The 16,657-nt window shown below is 50.1% G+C and overlaps 2 protein-coding genes across 4 annotated transcripts; one reads left to right on the top strand and one right to left on the bottom strand.

The window, feature by feature from the left end:
* The first annotated feature begins 2,731 nt into the window (after positions 1-2,731).
* MRPL24 (mitochondrial ribosomal protein L24) lies at positions 2,732-9,654 on the top strand. Its single transcript, XM_035098552.2, has 6 exons — positions 2,732-2,784; positions 4,967-5,154; positions 7,325-7,420; positions 7,558-7,661; positions 8,996-9,126; positions 9,390-9,654. Exons 2-6 carry the CDS (start codon positions 4,972-4,974, stop codon positions 9,524-9,526), a joined length of 651 nt encoding a protein of 216 aa, XP_034954443.1. The 5' UTR covers positions 2,732-2,784; positions 4,967-4,971; the 3' UTR covers positions 9,527-9,654.
* METTL25B (methyltransferase like 25B) lies at positions 3,271-16,655 on the bottom strand. 3 transcript variants are annotated; one of them, XM_035098545.2, is made up of 9 exons: positions 16,593-16,655; positions 15,783-15,951; positions 15,311-15,438; positions 14,809-15,025; positions 14,015-14,077; positions 13,761-13,907; positions 11,470-12,143; positions 10,748-10,932; positions 9,726-10,548 (listed from the first exon to the last, which is right to left on the bottom strand). In XM_035098545.2, the coding sequence occupies exons 2-9, from the start codon at positions 15,876-15,878 to the stop codon at positions 10,430-10,432; spliced, it is 1,629 nt and encodes a 542-aa protein (XP_034954436.2). In that variant the 5' UTR covers positions 15,879-15,951; positions 16,593-16,655; the 3' UTR covers positions 9,726-10,429. The 3 variants fall into 3 exon arrangements, with proteins under 3 accessions (XP_034954439.2, XP_034954436.2, XP_034954437.2); XM_035098546.2 differs by lacking the exon at positions 16,593-16,655 and adding an exon at positions 16,462-16,568; XM_035098548.2 differs by lacking the exons at positions 9,726-10,548; positions 16,593-16,655 and adding an exon at positions 3,271-3,697 and having other exon boundaries at positions 15,783-16,267.
* Between the last annotated feature and the right edge of the window lie 2 nt (positions 16,656-16,657).

Here is a 16,657-nt window from a genome sequence, read left to right as displayed (position 1 = left end):
TCTGCAACCTTTCCAACCTACAGGCCACCAATCAAAACAAGATCAACAACATTGTCAATCTTTCACAGCAAACACTCAGCCCAGCTGAGGAATCCGTCCTTTCACGGGGACTATCATTCTGCCCTGCCAAATCCCAACACATGATTCAGTTCTGCGGGGACCTGGAAGCATTTTTCCGCCGTTTACGCCTGAAGGAGTATTTTCATCACACACAAGAACAAGACAAAGTAGAACAAACTACATCCCCACAACACAACACCTCTCAACTTACTGGGGAACAACCATCACCCTCCAAACGCATCAATGAACAGAACATTGACCACCAACTACCACCGAAAAGAAGTTACACAAAAAGGGACTCCACATGGACCCCTCCTGATGGACGCAATACCACACTAGATCTGTACATTGAATGCTTCCGCCACAGAATCCAAACGGATGTGACCAGAAAACACCATCGCTTACAACAAAATCTAAACCATGCTGAAAGGAGAGCCATAGAAAATCTCAGGAACAACCCAGACATTATAATTAAAGAGGCAGACAAGGGTGGAGCTGTCGTCATCATGAACAAAACTGATTACATCCAAGAGGCCCACAGACAACTTTCCAATACTGCCTTTTACATGAAATTGGACTCAGACCCCACACAAGCATACAAAAAAGAACTGAACAAGATTATTAAGGAGCTACCCCTACACATCCAAGAACAGATCCTCACAAACACACCAGCGGAACCTCGGCCAGGAACTTTCTATCTTCTACCCAAAATACACAAACCAGGAAACCCAGGACGCCCCATCATCTCAGGTATTGGCACCATTACAGTGGGTGTTTCCAGCTATATGGACTCTGTTCTGAAACCATATGCTATCAGTGCTCCCAGCTACGTACGTGACACCACAGATTTTCTGAGGAAAATACAATATTTGAACAATCTTCCTAACAATACTATACTAGCCACTATGGATGTGGAATCTCTATACACCAACATCCCACACAATGATGGTTTACAAGCCATAAGGAACACCATTTCAGATAAAACCACAGCGGACTTTGCTACCAAACTCTGCCACTTTGTCCTTACCCACAACCACTTCAAATTTGGTGATGACCTGTTCCTCCAGATCAGCGGCACAGCCATGGGCACCCGCATGGCCCCACAGTATGCCAACATCTTCATGGCAGATTTAGAACAACGTTTCCTTAACTCCTACCCACTCAAACCTCTCCTGTACCTGCGATACATTGACGATATTTTTATTATCTGGACACATGGACAACAGACCCTGGAAACCTTCCACCAGACATTCAATGACTTTCACCCCACCATCAACCTAACAATGAACCAATCTATGCAAGAAATACATTTTTTGGACACTACTATAAAAATACAGGATGGACGTATAGACACCACCTTATACAGAAAACCAACTGACCGACAAACATATCTACATGCTTCTAGCTACCATCCCAAACATACCAAACAATCCATCGTATACAGCCAGGCCTTACGTTACAACCGCATCTGTTCCAACTCTACAGACAGAGAATCTCACCTAAGAGATCTACAGCAAACCTTTTTAGAACTAAAATATCCACCTGATGAAGTTAAACAACAGATCAACAGAGCCAGACAGATACCTAGAGAGAACCTGCTGCAAGACAGACCCAAAAAAGAAAATAACAGAACACCACTAGTCACCACATACAGCTCCCAAGCTAAAACAGTACAACGCATCATCAGAGATCTACAGCCTCTCCTGGACAATGACCGCTCCCTTTCTCAAGCTCTGGGAGGAAGACCTTTCATTGCCTACAGACAGCCACCCAATCTTAAACAACTCCTCACCCACAATAATACAACCACCAGACTTAACATGGACACTGGTACCAGAGCCTGCAATAAACCCAGATGCCAACTTTGCTGCCACATACACCCAGACAACACCATTACTGGCCCCAACAACATCCAACATACCATCTCAGGACTATTTAATTGCTCATCCTCTAACATTGTGTATGCCATCAAATGCCAACAGTGCCCTTCAGCTCTCTATATTGGACAAACAGGCCAAACCCTACGCCAAAGGATAAATGGACATAAATCTGACATCAGGAACCAGAAGACAGAAAAACCAGTAGGAGAACACTTCAATCTCCCAGGACATTCTATACAAGATCTCAAAGTAGCTGTCTTACTACAAAAGAATTTCAGAAATAGACTGGAAAGAGAAGTTGCTGAATTGCAACTTATCACCAAGCTCAAAACCATGGAGGGACCTGGTTTGAACAGAGATATCGGGTTCTTATCTCATTATACATGATAAGCGATCTTCAGCCATCTCCACCCTTGCTTTTTCATGCAAAACCATTTGCAGTCGTTTGCGGTCATCAACAGCTATCAGTCAGTCAATCACCCATTTCCACCACCCTTCTGAGTGATCCCCCCTCCCCATCCCCACCCCTCCCCACCCCTTCTCTACATAAGTGCCTGGAAACTTCCATTTCACTGTATCTGAAGAAGTGTGCATGCACACGAAAGCTCATACCAAAATAAAAACTTAGTTGGTCTTTAAGGTGCTACTGAAGGAATTTTTTTATTTTCCCTCCTTCAACTTTCCTACCTCTGCAAACATCTGGCGGGGGGCGGGGGAGGAGAGAGCGGGTTTCCTCCCTCCCGGATTACTACAAGTCCCAGAATGCATGGCGCCAGCCCCGCCCCGCCCCTTTTGGCTTCTTTCGCGCGTGCGCAGTCTTCCCGGGGAGGCTGCGAGGCAGAAGGTGAGCGAAGGGGAGCCGGCGGAGGGATCGCGTGTGCAGGGATGGATTTTTTTTTTGGGGGGGGCACCTCCTCCTCCTTCTTCTTCCAAAAGAGGGGGGCAGCAAAGAGGCCAGGGCCAGGGGTGCAAATGGACAGCAGACGGCGGGGTGGGGGTGGGGATGCTGCCCTCCTCGTGAGTGCAGGTTTCAAGGTTTCAAGGTTCTAGTCCTCAAGGAGGATCGGGCAAATTCAGGGAGGAGAAGGAGGAGAGGGGCTGTCGAGGGATACAAGCCCCCGAGGCTGTGCTGCGTCGGATTTATAGCTTAGGGCCCTACTTTTTGCCCCCCCCCCCCAAATTAAAGGAAAAAATTATCTGGATGCACATTTCCAAAATACAGGATAAAAAAACAAATAAATTAAACCCTACATACAGCAACCGTCTTTTGTGTTGTGTAGGCTCCTATGATGTAAGTCATGGGCCCTGCCTGCTAGCCTGCGCTCCTTTCCATAATGAGGGGACTTTGCATTCTGCAGGGACTTTTCAACAATTACTTTGAGAAAATGCATATTTTGTTATGTGCAATTGGCTTGAGATACCTATTAGGTCCAGAAATGACCGTCTAGCATACATTGAACACAAAAAACAGTGAACATTTGTTGTGGCCAAAGGACAGCTGGACATATAAAGGGCCCCATTACCTTCAGTAGCTTAGGGCCTCCTGTTTCTGAATACCAGTTGCTGGAAACCACGCAGGTGGGGAGCGGTCTTGTGTTCAGGTCCTGCTTGGGGGCATCTGATCGCCCCCCCCCCCCGTGAGAACAGGATGCTGGGCAAGATGGACCCCCTTTGGCAGCTGATCTGGCAGGGCTCCAGGTCCAGTCTATCTGGTTTTCTAGCTCCCGTGGGGGGTATCCTTGTTGCTTTATTTCATTCTGTAACCCATGTAAAGCAGAGGGAACAATTAGGACAACTGAGCAAAATTCAAAGATGCAAACCAAAACGATAAAAGAAGCAGTTAGAATGAGTGCTATTGCATGTGGGCTAAAATAGCAAAGTCCAAGGAAGGGACAGCAGCATTATCAGATTGTCAAGCCTAGCTCCAGATTTGCCAGGCTCTCGACAAGGGTTGTTTTGAAAATGATGTTTCTGCTGTATATGTCATGAAAGAGTGCCAAATCATATGAAAAGTTTCTGGAGGTTGAAACATGTCTGGAGGTTGTAGTCTTTGTCAAGATCTAAGATTATGTGTAATTTTTCTCAGTTGTAGCTCTGTTCCAGAGTGAGTGGCCGCCAATCTTCCCATGTAAGATTTGGGGCTGTTTTCCATTGAGTTGTAATTATTAATAGTGCGGCCGAGATCATATATGAAAACAATTATTTTGATAATACTGTATACTGAAGGAAGGAGCGAACAGAATTTATTATGAACCCACCTATACTGTACTACTACTGTAGCATCAAAAACAGGCTTCCTCAACCTCAGCCCTCCAGATGTTTTTGGCCTGCAACTCCCATGATCCCTATCTAGCAGAACCAGTGGTCAGGAATGGTGGGAATTGTAGTCTCAAAAACATCTGGAGGGCCAAGGTTGAGGAAGCCTGATCAAAACTATCCAGTAACGTTCATTTTGGACAACAAACAGTCGTTTCTTGAGTAATATTCATTCTTCCTGTCAAAACTGAGTTCCAAAACTCTTGTGACAACTGGCATTTCCACCATAAATGATAATATGTGCCAAGTTTACTGCAACCCCTCCAAGAATCCTGGTTGGAAGGGACCACGAGGGCCATCTAGTCCAGCCGCCTGCAATGCAGGAATCTCATCTGAGCTCGAACCCATGACGTTGAGATTAGAAGTCTCGTGCTCCACCAACTGAGCTTTGATTCTATGAATCAGGTGATGTAGAGGGAATCGTTTTTTTACATTTGCAAAGTGGTGTCATGCTATCTATGTACTAACTCTTTCGCCAAGAAAACTGGAAACAGATTTTAGGTTTTGCGGAGACTTTGACCCCTTTGGGCCTCACCCAGCAGCCAGGCTCTCCTTATGTCCTTGGGGTCGACCCTTTAAGCCGCCCCCCCTTGCTTGAAGGATGTTCTCCCTGGCCTTTGTCGCTGCTGCTGTGCTTTGGGTGCAAAGGCCCAGGTGACCCCCCCTTTACCCCCCCTTCATCACCTCCCTGAGCCTCCCTTTCCTCACAGGGACCATGAGGCTCTCTGTCCTCCTTGCCGCGGCGGAGAAATTCAAGCCGCACCGCGGCTACCGCTATGGCATGAACCGGCCTGGCTCGATCGCCGACAAGGCTAAGAACCCTCCGTGGGTCTGGCGGAAGAAGATCCCTGTGGAGCCCATCAAAGACGAGGACTGGAAGTTCTTCAAGGGCGATACGGTGAGGTCTCTTCCTGCTCTCAGCTGCCCGTTTTGACTGTGCTTCCCCCTACCAAGGCTTGACCGCTACTGGGTGAACTCTGTGGGGCAGCCCTCGGAGACAACCCTCGTTCCAAACACGCTGCCTGACCTCTTGAGGAGGGGAGATGTTTCAGATGCACCCGGCTGGTTTTCCTACAACTACAGTCCCTGCCTGGGTTCAAACCGCTGGGCTAAGTGGGGTTTCCGTCACAGTAAACGCAGAATGCTGCAGCACAATTGCTGACAGGAGTGAGGCCTTGTTGGCATATATAACAACCATTTTCACTGGTTGCCGACTTGCTACCAGGCCAAGTTCAAGGTCTTAGTATTAGAATATAAAGCCCTTAAGAACTTGGGACCAGTTTACCTACAAGATCATCTTCCCCCATGTATTCCCAACTGACTGCTTCAGTTGGCGGAATTGGCATTGCCACAGCTGCCGCATAATCCCCGTTCGGAATCTGAACTTGATTGTTAAGTGTGGAACTCCCTGACTGTTGACATCAAGCAGGCGCCTTTGCTGTACTCCTTTTGGTGCCTGAAAAAAACATTCTTCTTTTAGACATAGCCAGTCTAGATACCTAGAAACCTGGTGTGAATTTTAATCTGTTTTAATATTTTTTGAACGTTTTAAAAGATTGCAAATTTTTATTGATTTTATCTTTTTGTAAACAGCTTTGAGTTGTTGTTTTAATTTAAAAAGAATCAAGTGTATAGATTTTATGGCCTGGGCCCCAAACATTGCAGGGAGCTCCTCTCCTCCCCCCCCCCTTCCGATCATCCTGGTGAGAATTAATTGGCAAGGGGGAAGGGACTTCTCAGCTGTTGCCCCAAACTTGTGGGGCAATCTTGCTCCTCTGTTCTCCATGAAATCTGGAGTTGTCGTCTGCCCATCTTCCCTGAGCTGCTGCTCATACACATCCTACCTCTGGCTAATTTTATTTACTTTTTACTGGTGCATTCTTTTTTAAAATATGGGGTTTTTTTGTAAACAAAATTGGCTGCCTGTAAATTGGTTCTCTACCCCACCCTAGAAAAAAATACTTACTTCTAGTTTAAAATTATTTGAAAAACAGCAGCAGTATAACATCAGGTTCAGTCTCATACAATCCGTTTACAGTACTGTATTAAATACCACTGGGTTCTTGAATAATATTGTTTGTTCTTACTGTTCCAAAACTAGGTGTATTGTAACATGTACACACGAGATTGGGGCCTTTTCAGTGGTGGCTCCAGAATGCACTCCTTAGGGAGTCTCGCCTGGTGACACATTTACCTGCTTTTAGGCACTGTGCAAAGTCTCTTCCCAGGGGCTTTTGGCCCTTAATTTCAAGGGTTTTTACTGTTTGTACTGTTTTTAATATTTGGTTGGAAGTCACTCAGAATGGATGGGGAAACCCAGCCAGATAGACGGGGTATAAATAATAAATATTATTATTATTATTATTATTATTATTATTATTATTATTATTATTATTGTAGCGGCATGGCCTGCAAGTCTTGCCTTTGAGTTGTGTATTTTTGGGGGGTGGGGAGGAGGGCATTGTTAAACCGGCTTTAGTGGGAGGTAATTTGGGTTGCTCTGTGAGAAAAGCAGACGACAGATTGAGAATATTTATTTCCTAAAATTTATACACTGATGGGTCGTAAATACAACCACCTCAACGTGGTCTACTAAAAAAGCGGCAAGGCAATAAAATTAGCAATGATAAAAAATTAGCAATGATAATTTAAGACGTTCCAAAAGTTAAAACAACAGTAGGCTGAAACAAATTAAAACTCACACCAACTTGCCAAGCACCTAGGTAGCCTTGCCTGAATGAGAATGTTTTTTAGCAGGGACCAAAAAGTATACAGTGAAGCTGCCTGCCTGACGTCAACATGCAGGGAGTTCCAAAGGGCGCCTGCCTGATAACAATAGTCCTAATAAATAAGGTGGCAAAACTGCCTGGCTGAAGAGACTCTATTGCAGCCCTTCAAGCTTGGCTCATCGGCCATTTGTGCCCCGGATCAGCAAGGCAGGCGGGTCCCTCCTCCCGGCCACGGTGGTCCCTTGCCTGCCTCCAAACGGGGCAGCCAACCTAACTGGGGGTCTTCCCTTCCTGCCGACCCCCATCTCCACGTGCCATGCTTTCCTCTTGACGTTTTAGGTCCAGATCCTGAAGGGGAAGGACTTGGGCAAGCAAGGGATGGTCTCCCAGGTGATACGAGAGCGGAACTGGGTCGTCCTGGAGGGCCTGAACGTGGTGAGTGATGATGATGCCCTTAGGCTCCCCCTCCCCAGGAGAGAAGTGGGGTGTTTGGGGGGCTTTGGCCCCCTGAGACCCTTACGTGCTCTTTGGCTCAGCCTTCCTTTCCTCTCCCCCCCCCAACTTCCCTGCAGCATTACCGATACACGGGCAGGTCCGCCATCTACAGTGGCATGTACACGGCCAGTGAGGCTCCGCTGCTGGTGAACTGGGTGTCCCTGGTAGACCCCACTGACAGGTAAGGGGGCAGGGCAATACTAAGCATTTGCCCCACGGTCACCATTCCTGAATTCATTGCTTGTGATCCCTGCGTGGCCCGAGGGCTGGACTTCAGGGGTCAGCAAACCTTTTCAGCAGGGGGCTGGTCCACTGTCCCTCAGACCTTGGGGGGGGGGGAGAGAACTATATTTTGAAGAGAAAAAAAATGAACAAACTCCTATGCCCCACAAATAACCCAGAGGTGCATTTTAAATAAAAGGACACATTCTACTCATGTAAAAACACGCTGATTCCCGGACCATCTTCGGGTCCCTCCAAACTCCATGGTTCTGTGATCCCACGATCTGTGGGGGACGAGCGCTATCCCCCTAAAAGCAAGGTGGATTCATTTCCAGGGGTTACGCCTGCCCCTCTCCCCTTTATTTAAGAACATTTCTAAACTGCTGAATGTTCTAAAAGCCTCTAAAGAGCAGGCCCGTTCACTGGAAGAAAACCCTTTCTACTCTTCTATTGTAATTGTATTGTATATTATTTTTAATTAATTAATTAATTAATTAACTGGCCTTCACCCCAAGGCCCCAGGGCCATTTCCAGCAATTAAAACGCAATCTTAAAAACAGATTTGAACAAGTTAGATCACAGAAATAAGGTGGGGCCTAAAAATAGATTTCTCAAGTGTCCGAATTTATGAGGTCTGTCTCCGGAAGCTGTAGAATGAAAGTGTCAGGATTTTTTGAATGAACATTTAATATTATTTGTAAACCAACCAGTGAGATTAAAGATGATTAAGAGGTATATAAATCCTACTAGGTAAATGAAATATCTATTGTTGTCGTTGTTTTTTGTTACTATAACAAACACCTGGGGACTTATTTCTCCTGTGGGCCATATACTCAAAGACTTCAGACTTTGGTGTTTTTAAGGGAAGCATCAAATGCAACCTGACCAGAAGGGCAGGGTATAAATAATAAAATTATTATTATTATCCTCAGTGCTTTTCTTCTAGAAAAAGGGTGCCAATACTGTGTAACCTTGAGTACTTCCAGAAAGAAAGCCCTGATATTTGTATCATTATTGTTTAACAGTTTGATGATTGATCCGCGGACTAAGTTTAGTTATTTATATTTTATAAAAACTATACACCGCTCAATTGCAAAAATTTACAGTATGCAGAAAATTTTAACCCACACCAACTTCCTAAGCATCTGGGTGGCTTAAGCAAGAATGTTTTTAGCAGATGTTGAAATTCAGCTTGAGCTTCTTTTCAAACACCCCCCTCAATAACCCCCCCCACTTCCCCATCCTCACTGGACTGTCCCTGGGCCCCCCTCTTGTCTGCCCCTTGCCCCCCAGGCTGCCCACCGAGGTTGAATGGCGCTACACGGAGGAAGGAGAGAGGGTCCGCGTCTCCCTCCGGACCGGCAGGATCATCCCGAAACCCCTGGAGCAGAGGGACGATGGCATCATCCCAGAACAATGGACAGGTGAGTGGCTCTTCCGTTTGGGAGTGGAGTTGGCATGGAGTGGATTTTCGTGGGGAAAAGGGGATCCTGACCGCCTGTTGCGTCGGGCGGAACCTGCCTTGTTTCTGAGCTGTCCTCTGTCACCATGTGGACTAGAAACTTGGTTCCAGGTTTACAGAACCTGCACCATAGCATTAAAAAACAACAATGCCCACACCCAGTCTCCTAATTTCCTGTGCCCCGTTTTCTCTTCTCTTCCTTTCCCCCCTGCCTTGCTGCTGAAGACTGCCCCAAGGACACGTCGGTGGAGGACGCCCTGGAGAAGACCTATGTCCCTTCCTTGAAGACGTTCCAGGAGGAGATAATGGAGCTCCTGGGCATCGTGGAGACGCGCCGCTTCAGAAAGTCCTACTGGTATTGAGGCCTTTCGTTCTGCGGATCTGTGCCCGGCTGCCTGGACCCCAAAAGACTCTCCGCTTTGAGGGGAGACCGAGGAGGCGGCTGAGGTGGGGGCTGTTGCCTCCTGATAAAGGACCCCCTAAACCGCAATCTGAGTGTGTCTTTGTGTGTGTGGAGGTGGCTGTTCTCTGGCAAGGTCACAATAAAAGATACGACTTTCGGATAAGCAACTTCTTTCAAACGAAGGTAATAGTCAAGAATATAATAGTACACAGTACAGCGTCACAATAGTACACGGTAAAACTCATTCTGAACATATCAGATAAGCAGAAATCTGCTCTCAACAATTATGTTGATAAATTAAAAACATTCAACACATTAATAAAAACAGCGGCAAAGTTACAATGCGTAAAATGCCACAGTGCATGGAAAAAACACAGAAAATGATGGAAATGAGCAGCCAAGTCACTTAAAAAATTTATGAATCACTGAAATTTCCTGAAGTCCTCTTCCCAGCTGCCTTTTGTCGCTCTGAAAGTCCTGGGAGAGGCCGTTCCTCAGCTGGACTTGACAGATAGTGGTGGGTGAGGGTCTTTTGCCCTCCTTTGCATTTCCTTACTGAGGAGGGTGCCAAGGAGGAAGGTGTTTGGCTACTCGCGTCTCCGTAGCTCTTTTGGGTTGCTGTGTTGCCTCCACGGCACAGATGGAAGGGGAAGAGACCTCTCCAGATCTCTTCCACCCTCCCTGACCCCTCCCTGGCCAGGCCAGCTGCAAGGGAAGATGGCAGCGGGAGCCCTGTTTGGGCCTGAATCTGGGTGTCCGGAGTGCCCACGCCATGCTTTTCCCCTCCCGGGTGTTGCTGTTCTCTGGCTTCCTGCAGTGTGGGGCAGGGTTTGTGGGCCCAGGCATCGCCAAGCGGTCTCCCTCAATCTTCCGCTGCCACGTCCAGGAGAGCGGAGCCCAGAGGGGTCTTGGCCGCCACCAGCACCAGGTTGCGGGGGGAGAAGGCGGGGTCAAAGAGCGGGAGCAGCTGGCAGTGAAACCCTGTTTGGGGAGGAGAGCCTGGTGAGGGTCCTGGCTGTGCTTGGGGTAACATGGGGGGGGGGCAGGTGTGGGGAGTTCTCTGGAGGGGATCAACTAGGCCTGCGGGGTTGATGTCCCCCTCTAGTGCTCATTCGTGGAATCGCAGAGTTGGAAGGCACCCCCAAGGCCATCTGACCCGCCAGGGAAGCCCCTCGCTTACCTTCCTCCTGCAGGAAGATCATCCGGTCGAGAAGCAGCAGGGTCTCCACCAGGGGGGCCAGCAGGAGGGCCAGGCTGAAGAAGGCCACCACCTTCCCCTCCTGGGCCAGCAGCGTCTGCAAGGGGCCAGGCTCCAGCCTCGCCTGAGGGTCCATCCCTACCCTCTCCAGGCCCAGGCGGGCGTACCTGGAAGCGGGGGGGGGGGGGGAGAGAGAGAGAGAGCCGGGCTGAGCCCCTGCACTTGGGCTGAAGCACAAAAGGTCTCGGGAAATCCCACCCACCCCTGGGGGGGGGTTTCCTTTTGGCTTCCACACCCATTAGAACCGTTGAACGGCAAACTTTGTATGTATTTTTAATCTTTTGTTGGAAGCCGCCCAGAGTGGCTGGGGAAACCCAGCCAGATGGGCGGGGTAGAAATAATAAATTATTACATTACATTATTTGCGGGGCCTCCCAAGGGACATCCAGCCCAACCCCCAGCATTGCAGGAATTACAGCTAATAAGGTTCATAACTGCTTATTGGCAGCGCCTTGGTTTCTGGGGCCAACATTTGCTGTGCCCCCGCCCCATATCCACACAATGCTGTCCTCCACCCCCCACCTCCAAAATCCTTGGGAACATTTGGAGCCACAGAGAGTTGGGTGGGACCCCCAAGGGCCATCTAGCCCAACCCCCCTATAGTGGAGCTGCCTGGCCTGGCGCTCGCTGCCCCCTGGACTCACTCGCTAAAGGTGAGCTGGTGGGCCTTGGTGATGGTCTGTACCCCCAGGCGCTTCTTGGCTGGGTCAGCAGCCCGGATCACCGTCTCTAACGCTGCGCGGAAGCAGTGAGTCCTGAGGGCGGAGCTCTGGCTCTTGAGCCGTTGGGCGTAGTCCTCGAGGGCGTGGCAGGCCCCCTCACGGGCCTTGTAGGAGAGCTGGTGGCCGGGCAGGGTGGAGACCCAGGTGCTCAGGGGGTAGCCGGGCTCTGCAGGACTGTGTGGGGGCCCAGGGCCTGGTGGGACGGGGGCTTCTGCCGTGGTGAGCTTCATATAGCAGCAGGCCACAGAGGTGATGCCCACCACATCGGGGCAGCGGGCAAAGTAGCGCAGGAGCGTCACGCTCAGGTCGCCGCAGGCGTGGAGTCCCGTCAGGAGCAGCTGGCACCCCCTGGGAGTGTGGCAGATGGGTGTGTTGCCGGCTCCACGTTCCGGGGAGCCTGGAAGATCCTCTCCTCCAGGATCCACGTTTGCTGTCTCTCTGGGCCGGAAGGCCCCAGGGCTGCCTCTGTCCACTACAGGGCCATGCTCTTCCTCTTCTGGGTGCTGCAGCAGTTGCCAGAACTCGGTCCACGGCGCCCCAGGATCCACCCAGCCGGCCACGTGCCTCGGCCCCTCAAGAGAGATTCCACTAGGGACCTGCGGGGAGGCGAAGAGGGAGACGGTGTCACCCAGAGGGAGAAGCAGGGAGGAGCTGGGTGAGGCCAGGACCCCTGCCTGGGGACTAGGGTGGGTTTGGGCCAGCCTCCCCCTAACCTGGGGAGCTCCCAAAACAAAGGTATATGGCTCTGTGTAAGCTACGTTCCTATTTCAACCCTTTTTTCATAAACCATGAGGACTAAGAGTCCTACTTTATTTTGAGAAGAAGGGCTGTGGCTCAGTGGGATGGAGCCTGCTTTGCATGCGGGAGACCCCAGGCTCCATCCCCACTGGCAGCATCTCCACAGGGCTGGGATTGGCCCCTCTGTCCCTTGGCCAGCTCCTAAGGCTCCCTCTGGTGGACATGTGAGGAACAGCCTGTACAGTGGTACCTCTAGTTGCGAACACCTCTGGATATGTATCCTTCGGGTTATGCATGCGGGAAACCTGGAAGTAACAGTAAGGTTTCCGCCATGTGCGCATGTGCACAAGTGGTGCCTCTGGATGTGACTGTTTCGGGGTAAGAACGGACCCCTGGAAAGAATTAAATTCATATCCAGGGGTACCACTACTCTCTTCCTTGCTCCCCTGAAAATACTCCTCCTTGCTTCTGATTGTCACAGCTACAGGAGTCCTCTCAGTTATAATAAATAAATATCTTTATTGCGGTCCATAGATCCACAAAACGGTTTCAAAACAAGATACGGTTAAAGCAACCAAACAACAGGCGAAAGAGACCGAGGGAGTCATTTTGTTACGTCTAGAGCGTGATGGTCTTTGTTTCTTGCGACCTCCAAAAGAAACTTTGCCACGGTCAGTGTAATATCACTTGACCTAACCTCCAGAAGGTATTTAATACGGGAGGCCTCAGATTTTCCCAGCAAATTTGCTAGTGAGGGTTTGATCCATTCATCCCTTGCTTGCTCATAGTGACCAAAATGCAGTATGATAAGCTTCATGCAACTGACGTCCTGGGAACATAAACAAAGCCTATTCTGGTAGGGGATGCCTCTCAGTCTACCATTTAGAACTTCCGAGGGAAATACATTTAATCTAGCTTTGGTAAATAAATGCCAGTAGGGGGATACGGACAAATGCCTAAGATATGAGGCTAACTAAAAGTTGTGCCTGTACTGGATTCCTGCTGCACTCAGGCCACAGATTACATTGGATCTGGATCGCAGGTGAGGTGTCCCAAAGCCTTTGCCTCAGGAATACAAGGACGGTATATTCCTGATATTTTCATTGAATCATAGAGTTGGAAGGGACACTAAGGGCCATCTAGTCCAACCCCCTGCAATGCAGGAACCGCACCAGAGTTTGGGTTCAAGGGAGAGGCATAAAAGGCTCAGCTCCTGGGATTCTGGCTAGGGGAGCCATGGAGGTTGAGGGAAAAGGAGAGGGCATTAAGTGGAGGGCGCATGGCTCACAGAAGCTGGAAGGGACCCCCGAGAGTCATCTAGTCATACCCCCTGCCATGTGGGAATCCACAAAGTGCCTGAGGAAGCTGCCTGCCATGGCTTGGACCTGAGGGACTGCCTCCCCCCTCCTAAGGAAGCCAGGACCCTCTGCAACACACCACATCCCCTCCCCAACCCTGACGTTCCGCCTTCTCACCTGCCCTCGTCGCTTGGCCCCCTCTTTCCTCAGCGCCTGCACCAGCTCCTGGTCGAACTTGGCAGCCTGGGTGACCAGCCGGGGGTCTCCCTCGATGGCGATGACGGAGAGACCCAGGCCAAAGGCCAGGAAGCGAGACAGGTGGCCCTGGGGGGAAGGGGGGTAACGGCGGGGAGAAGACACGATAAATAAAGCAGACTTTGTGAGACTCCGAAAAGGAAGAGCAACCTAATGCCTCATCCATCCCTCCTTACCTGGCCAGAGCCCACGTCGACCACCTGGCAGCACCCCGTGAGGTCACTCAGCCGTTTCACCATCTGCGGGGGAAATGGGAGTCAGGGAGGCTGCTGGGGAGCTGTCCACTCAGGGAGCGAAGGTGGAGGGACCCCATAGTGGATTCAGTGAGGAGCAGTGGCTGCTTCCCAGGAGAGGGAGAGGAGGAGGATGGGCAGCAGCAGCAACAGGAGAGGAAACCAGGTGTGGCTGGAGGAAGAGGTGGAAGGGAGTGTGCGAAGGAAACAATGGTGGGCAGGGCCATGGGGTACCAGAAGCACAGCAGTAGTTCCTGCAGTGACCACCACCAGCAGCAGCTCTGGCAACAGCCCCCCCCCCCGCCAAAGCAGATGCCTGGCTTGGACCCTATGACAGGCTGTGGAGGTCTTATTCTGGGGGCTGTCTGGTTGGCGCTGACTCATAGCAGGGCCTTTTCAGTGGTGGCTTCCTGTTTGTGGAATACCCTCCCTCGGGAGTTGTGCCCGGCTCCCTCATAACTGGCTTCCAGGAGGGAGTTTAAGACCTTTGTATGTACCCAGGCTGGCATCTGATGCATGTTCCTGGTGACACCAAAATCTCTGTTTGGTAGAAAACAAATGCCCTGTTTCGAGAATGCTTTCCAGTAGTGGTGCGTTTGCCATCCTGGGCAGGATGTAAAAGGAACAAGTGATAACAGGGCTGGCCCTGGCAGTGGGGGTAGCAGTTCTCGCCTCCTTCGTGACATGCAGCTGGGCTCGCTGACTCGAGCCACCCTCCCTCCCCAGCTCAGCCGTACCTGCCCCAACCGCCGGATCTCGTGCTGCTTCTTGGGTTTGACATGTTTCCGGAAAAGGGGCGGTAGCCTGGAGCTCTGGCACTGGTTGTCCCGGAACTCTTCCGGCCTCCCGGCTTCCTTGGACTTGCCAGCCCAGCCACTGGGCCTCCTGGGGAATGCCAAGGCGTCGGCAGAGGCTTTGAAGGCCAGCAGGGAGAGCGGCCAGACCGAGCTGTACCTGAGGGGGGTGAGGGAGGGAGACAAGTGGTGGCAGGTAACGTGGCTTACTCCTGTGCAGTCTCAGAGCCACTCACATTCTCATTTGTCTTTAGGGGGCAGGAGGGACAGAAAATTAAATTCACAAAATTTAAAACAGTCTCTGTTTTAAGTACCCCACTAGGAGTCCTGCATCCCTTTGGCATGCCGTTCATAAAAGGGGAGGGTTCAGATGCACCCATTTCCGAGGAAGCACGCTTGAGGCTGCCCAAGGAGACCCACAGCAGGGGAGCACCCTTGACCCTACCTGGCTTCTTCCTCTCTGGTGTGTCTGTTTTCCAGCAGGAGGGCAGCCAGCTGTGGGGGCTGGAGGTCAGCCAGAGCAGCCTGCCAGGACAGCGGAAGGCTGCCCCACAGATTGTCCGTGAAAAACTCCTAGCAGGGAAGAAAGGGGTCACAGCAGGGTCACAGATGTGCACTTCTTGCCCATCACTCACGGCGCCCTCCCCCTGAAGAATCCTGGGAAACGCAGTTTGTTAAGTGTGCTGGGAACTGTAGCTCTGTGTGGGAAAACTATAGTTCCCAGAGTTCTTTGGTGCTTTGAATGGTGTGCCTGAGCCTTGCAAAGAGTTGTGCAGGAGGGGGGGAGCATCCCGCCCCCCGAAAAAGCCCAGGAGCCCCAGCCTGCTCATCATGCGGATCCCGGTGAGGAGGCCGGGGTGCCACCCTGCCCCAGATCCCTTTCTTCCCCACAGTGGTGGAGATGGGGTCTGACTCACAATGATGTAGGCATCCGTAATGAAGCCGTAGAGGGAGAGGACGCGGGTGATGTCGGCCGCTAAGCGCTTCTGGGCTTCCAGGGAGAAGCCGACCATCGCAAGGAGACTCAGCAGAAGGGAAGGTGAAGGACGAGAACGTTATTTCACTGTGGATTATTGATGTTGTGCCCTGCAGTGGTGAAAAGCAGGAAATAGGAATAGCAATATTTATTATTATTATTATTATTATTATTATTATTATTATTATTATTATGTACTCTGCCTCTTCCCTGACTCAGGGCAGCTTACAGATAACATAAGAGCAGCTGAAAACACATGGGGAAGACAAAAACAAACACAATTAAGCGCTAATCGAATTAAAACGACGTATGTACACGTATTTATATATGTCTCTATCTATCTCCCATCAGATGTCAAGAAAATAAACAACTATCTGACTTTTAGAAGACAACATCTGAAGGCCGCCCTGTTTAGGAAAGTTTTCAATGTTTGAAGTCCTCCCCCCCCCCCCCCGCTTTTCATCTTGTGTTGAAAGCTGCCCAGAGCGGCTGGGGAAACCTGGCCAGATGGGTGGGGTAGAAAATAATAATAATAATAATAATAATAATAATAATAATAATAATAATCATCATCATCATCTATCCATGCATGTTCTGTTAAAAACCACACAGATAATTACAATAAAAACTGCACATTAAAAGCAGCATTAAAAACAGATGCCTTCAGGACAGATCCAAGGAGGCCACGCATAGCACCCAGAGAGCAAGGGAGAGAGGGGGGGCATTGTGGGACGAGAGCAGGCCGCTCTACCCTGTAGCATGTCTACGGTCTCTGCGTGCCCGATCCCTACGGCGCCGGAAGTAGTTGAACCATGA

Source organism: Zootoca vivipara, chromosome 17 (assembly GCF_963506605.1).
Source record: "Zootoca vivipara chromosome 17, rZooViv1.1, whole genome shotgun sequence".
In the NCBI taxonomy this organism is placed as follows: Eukaryota; Metazoa; Chordata; class Lepidosauria; order Squamata; family Lacertidae; genus Zootoca; species Zootoca vivipara.
This window is presented reverse-complemented; position numbering and strand designations above follow the sequence as displayed.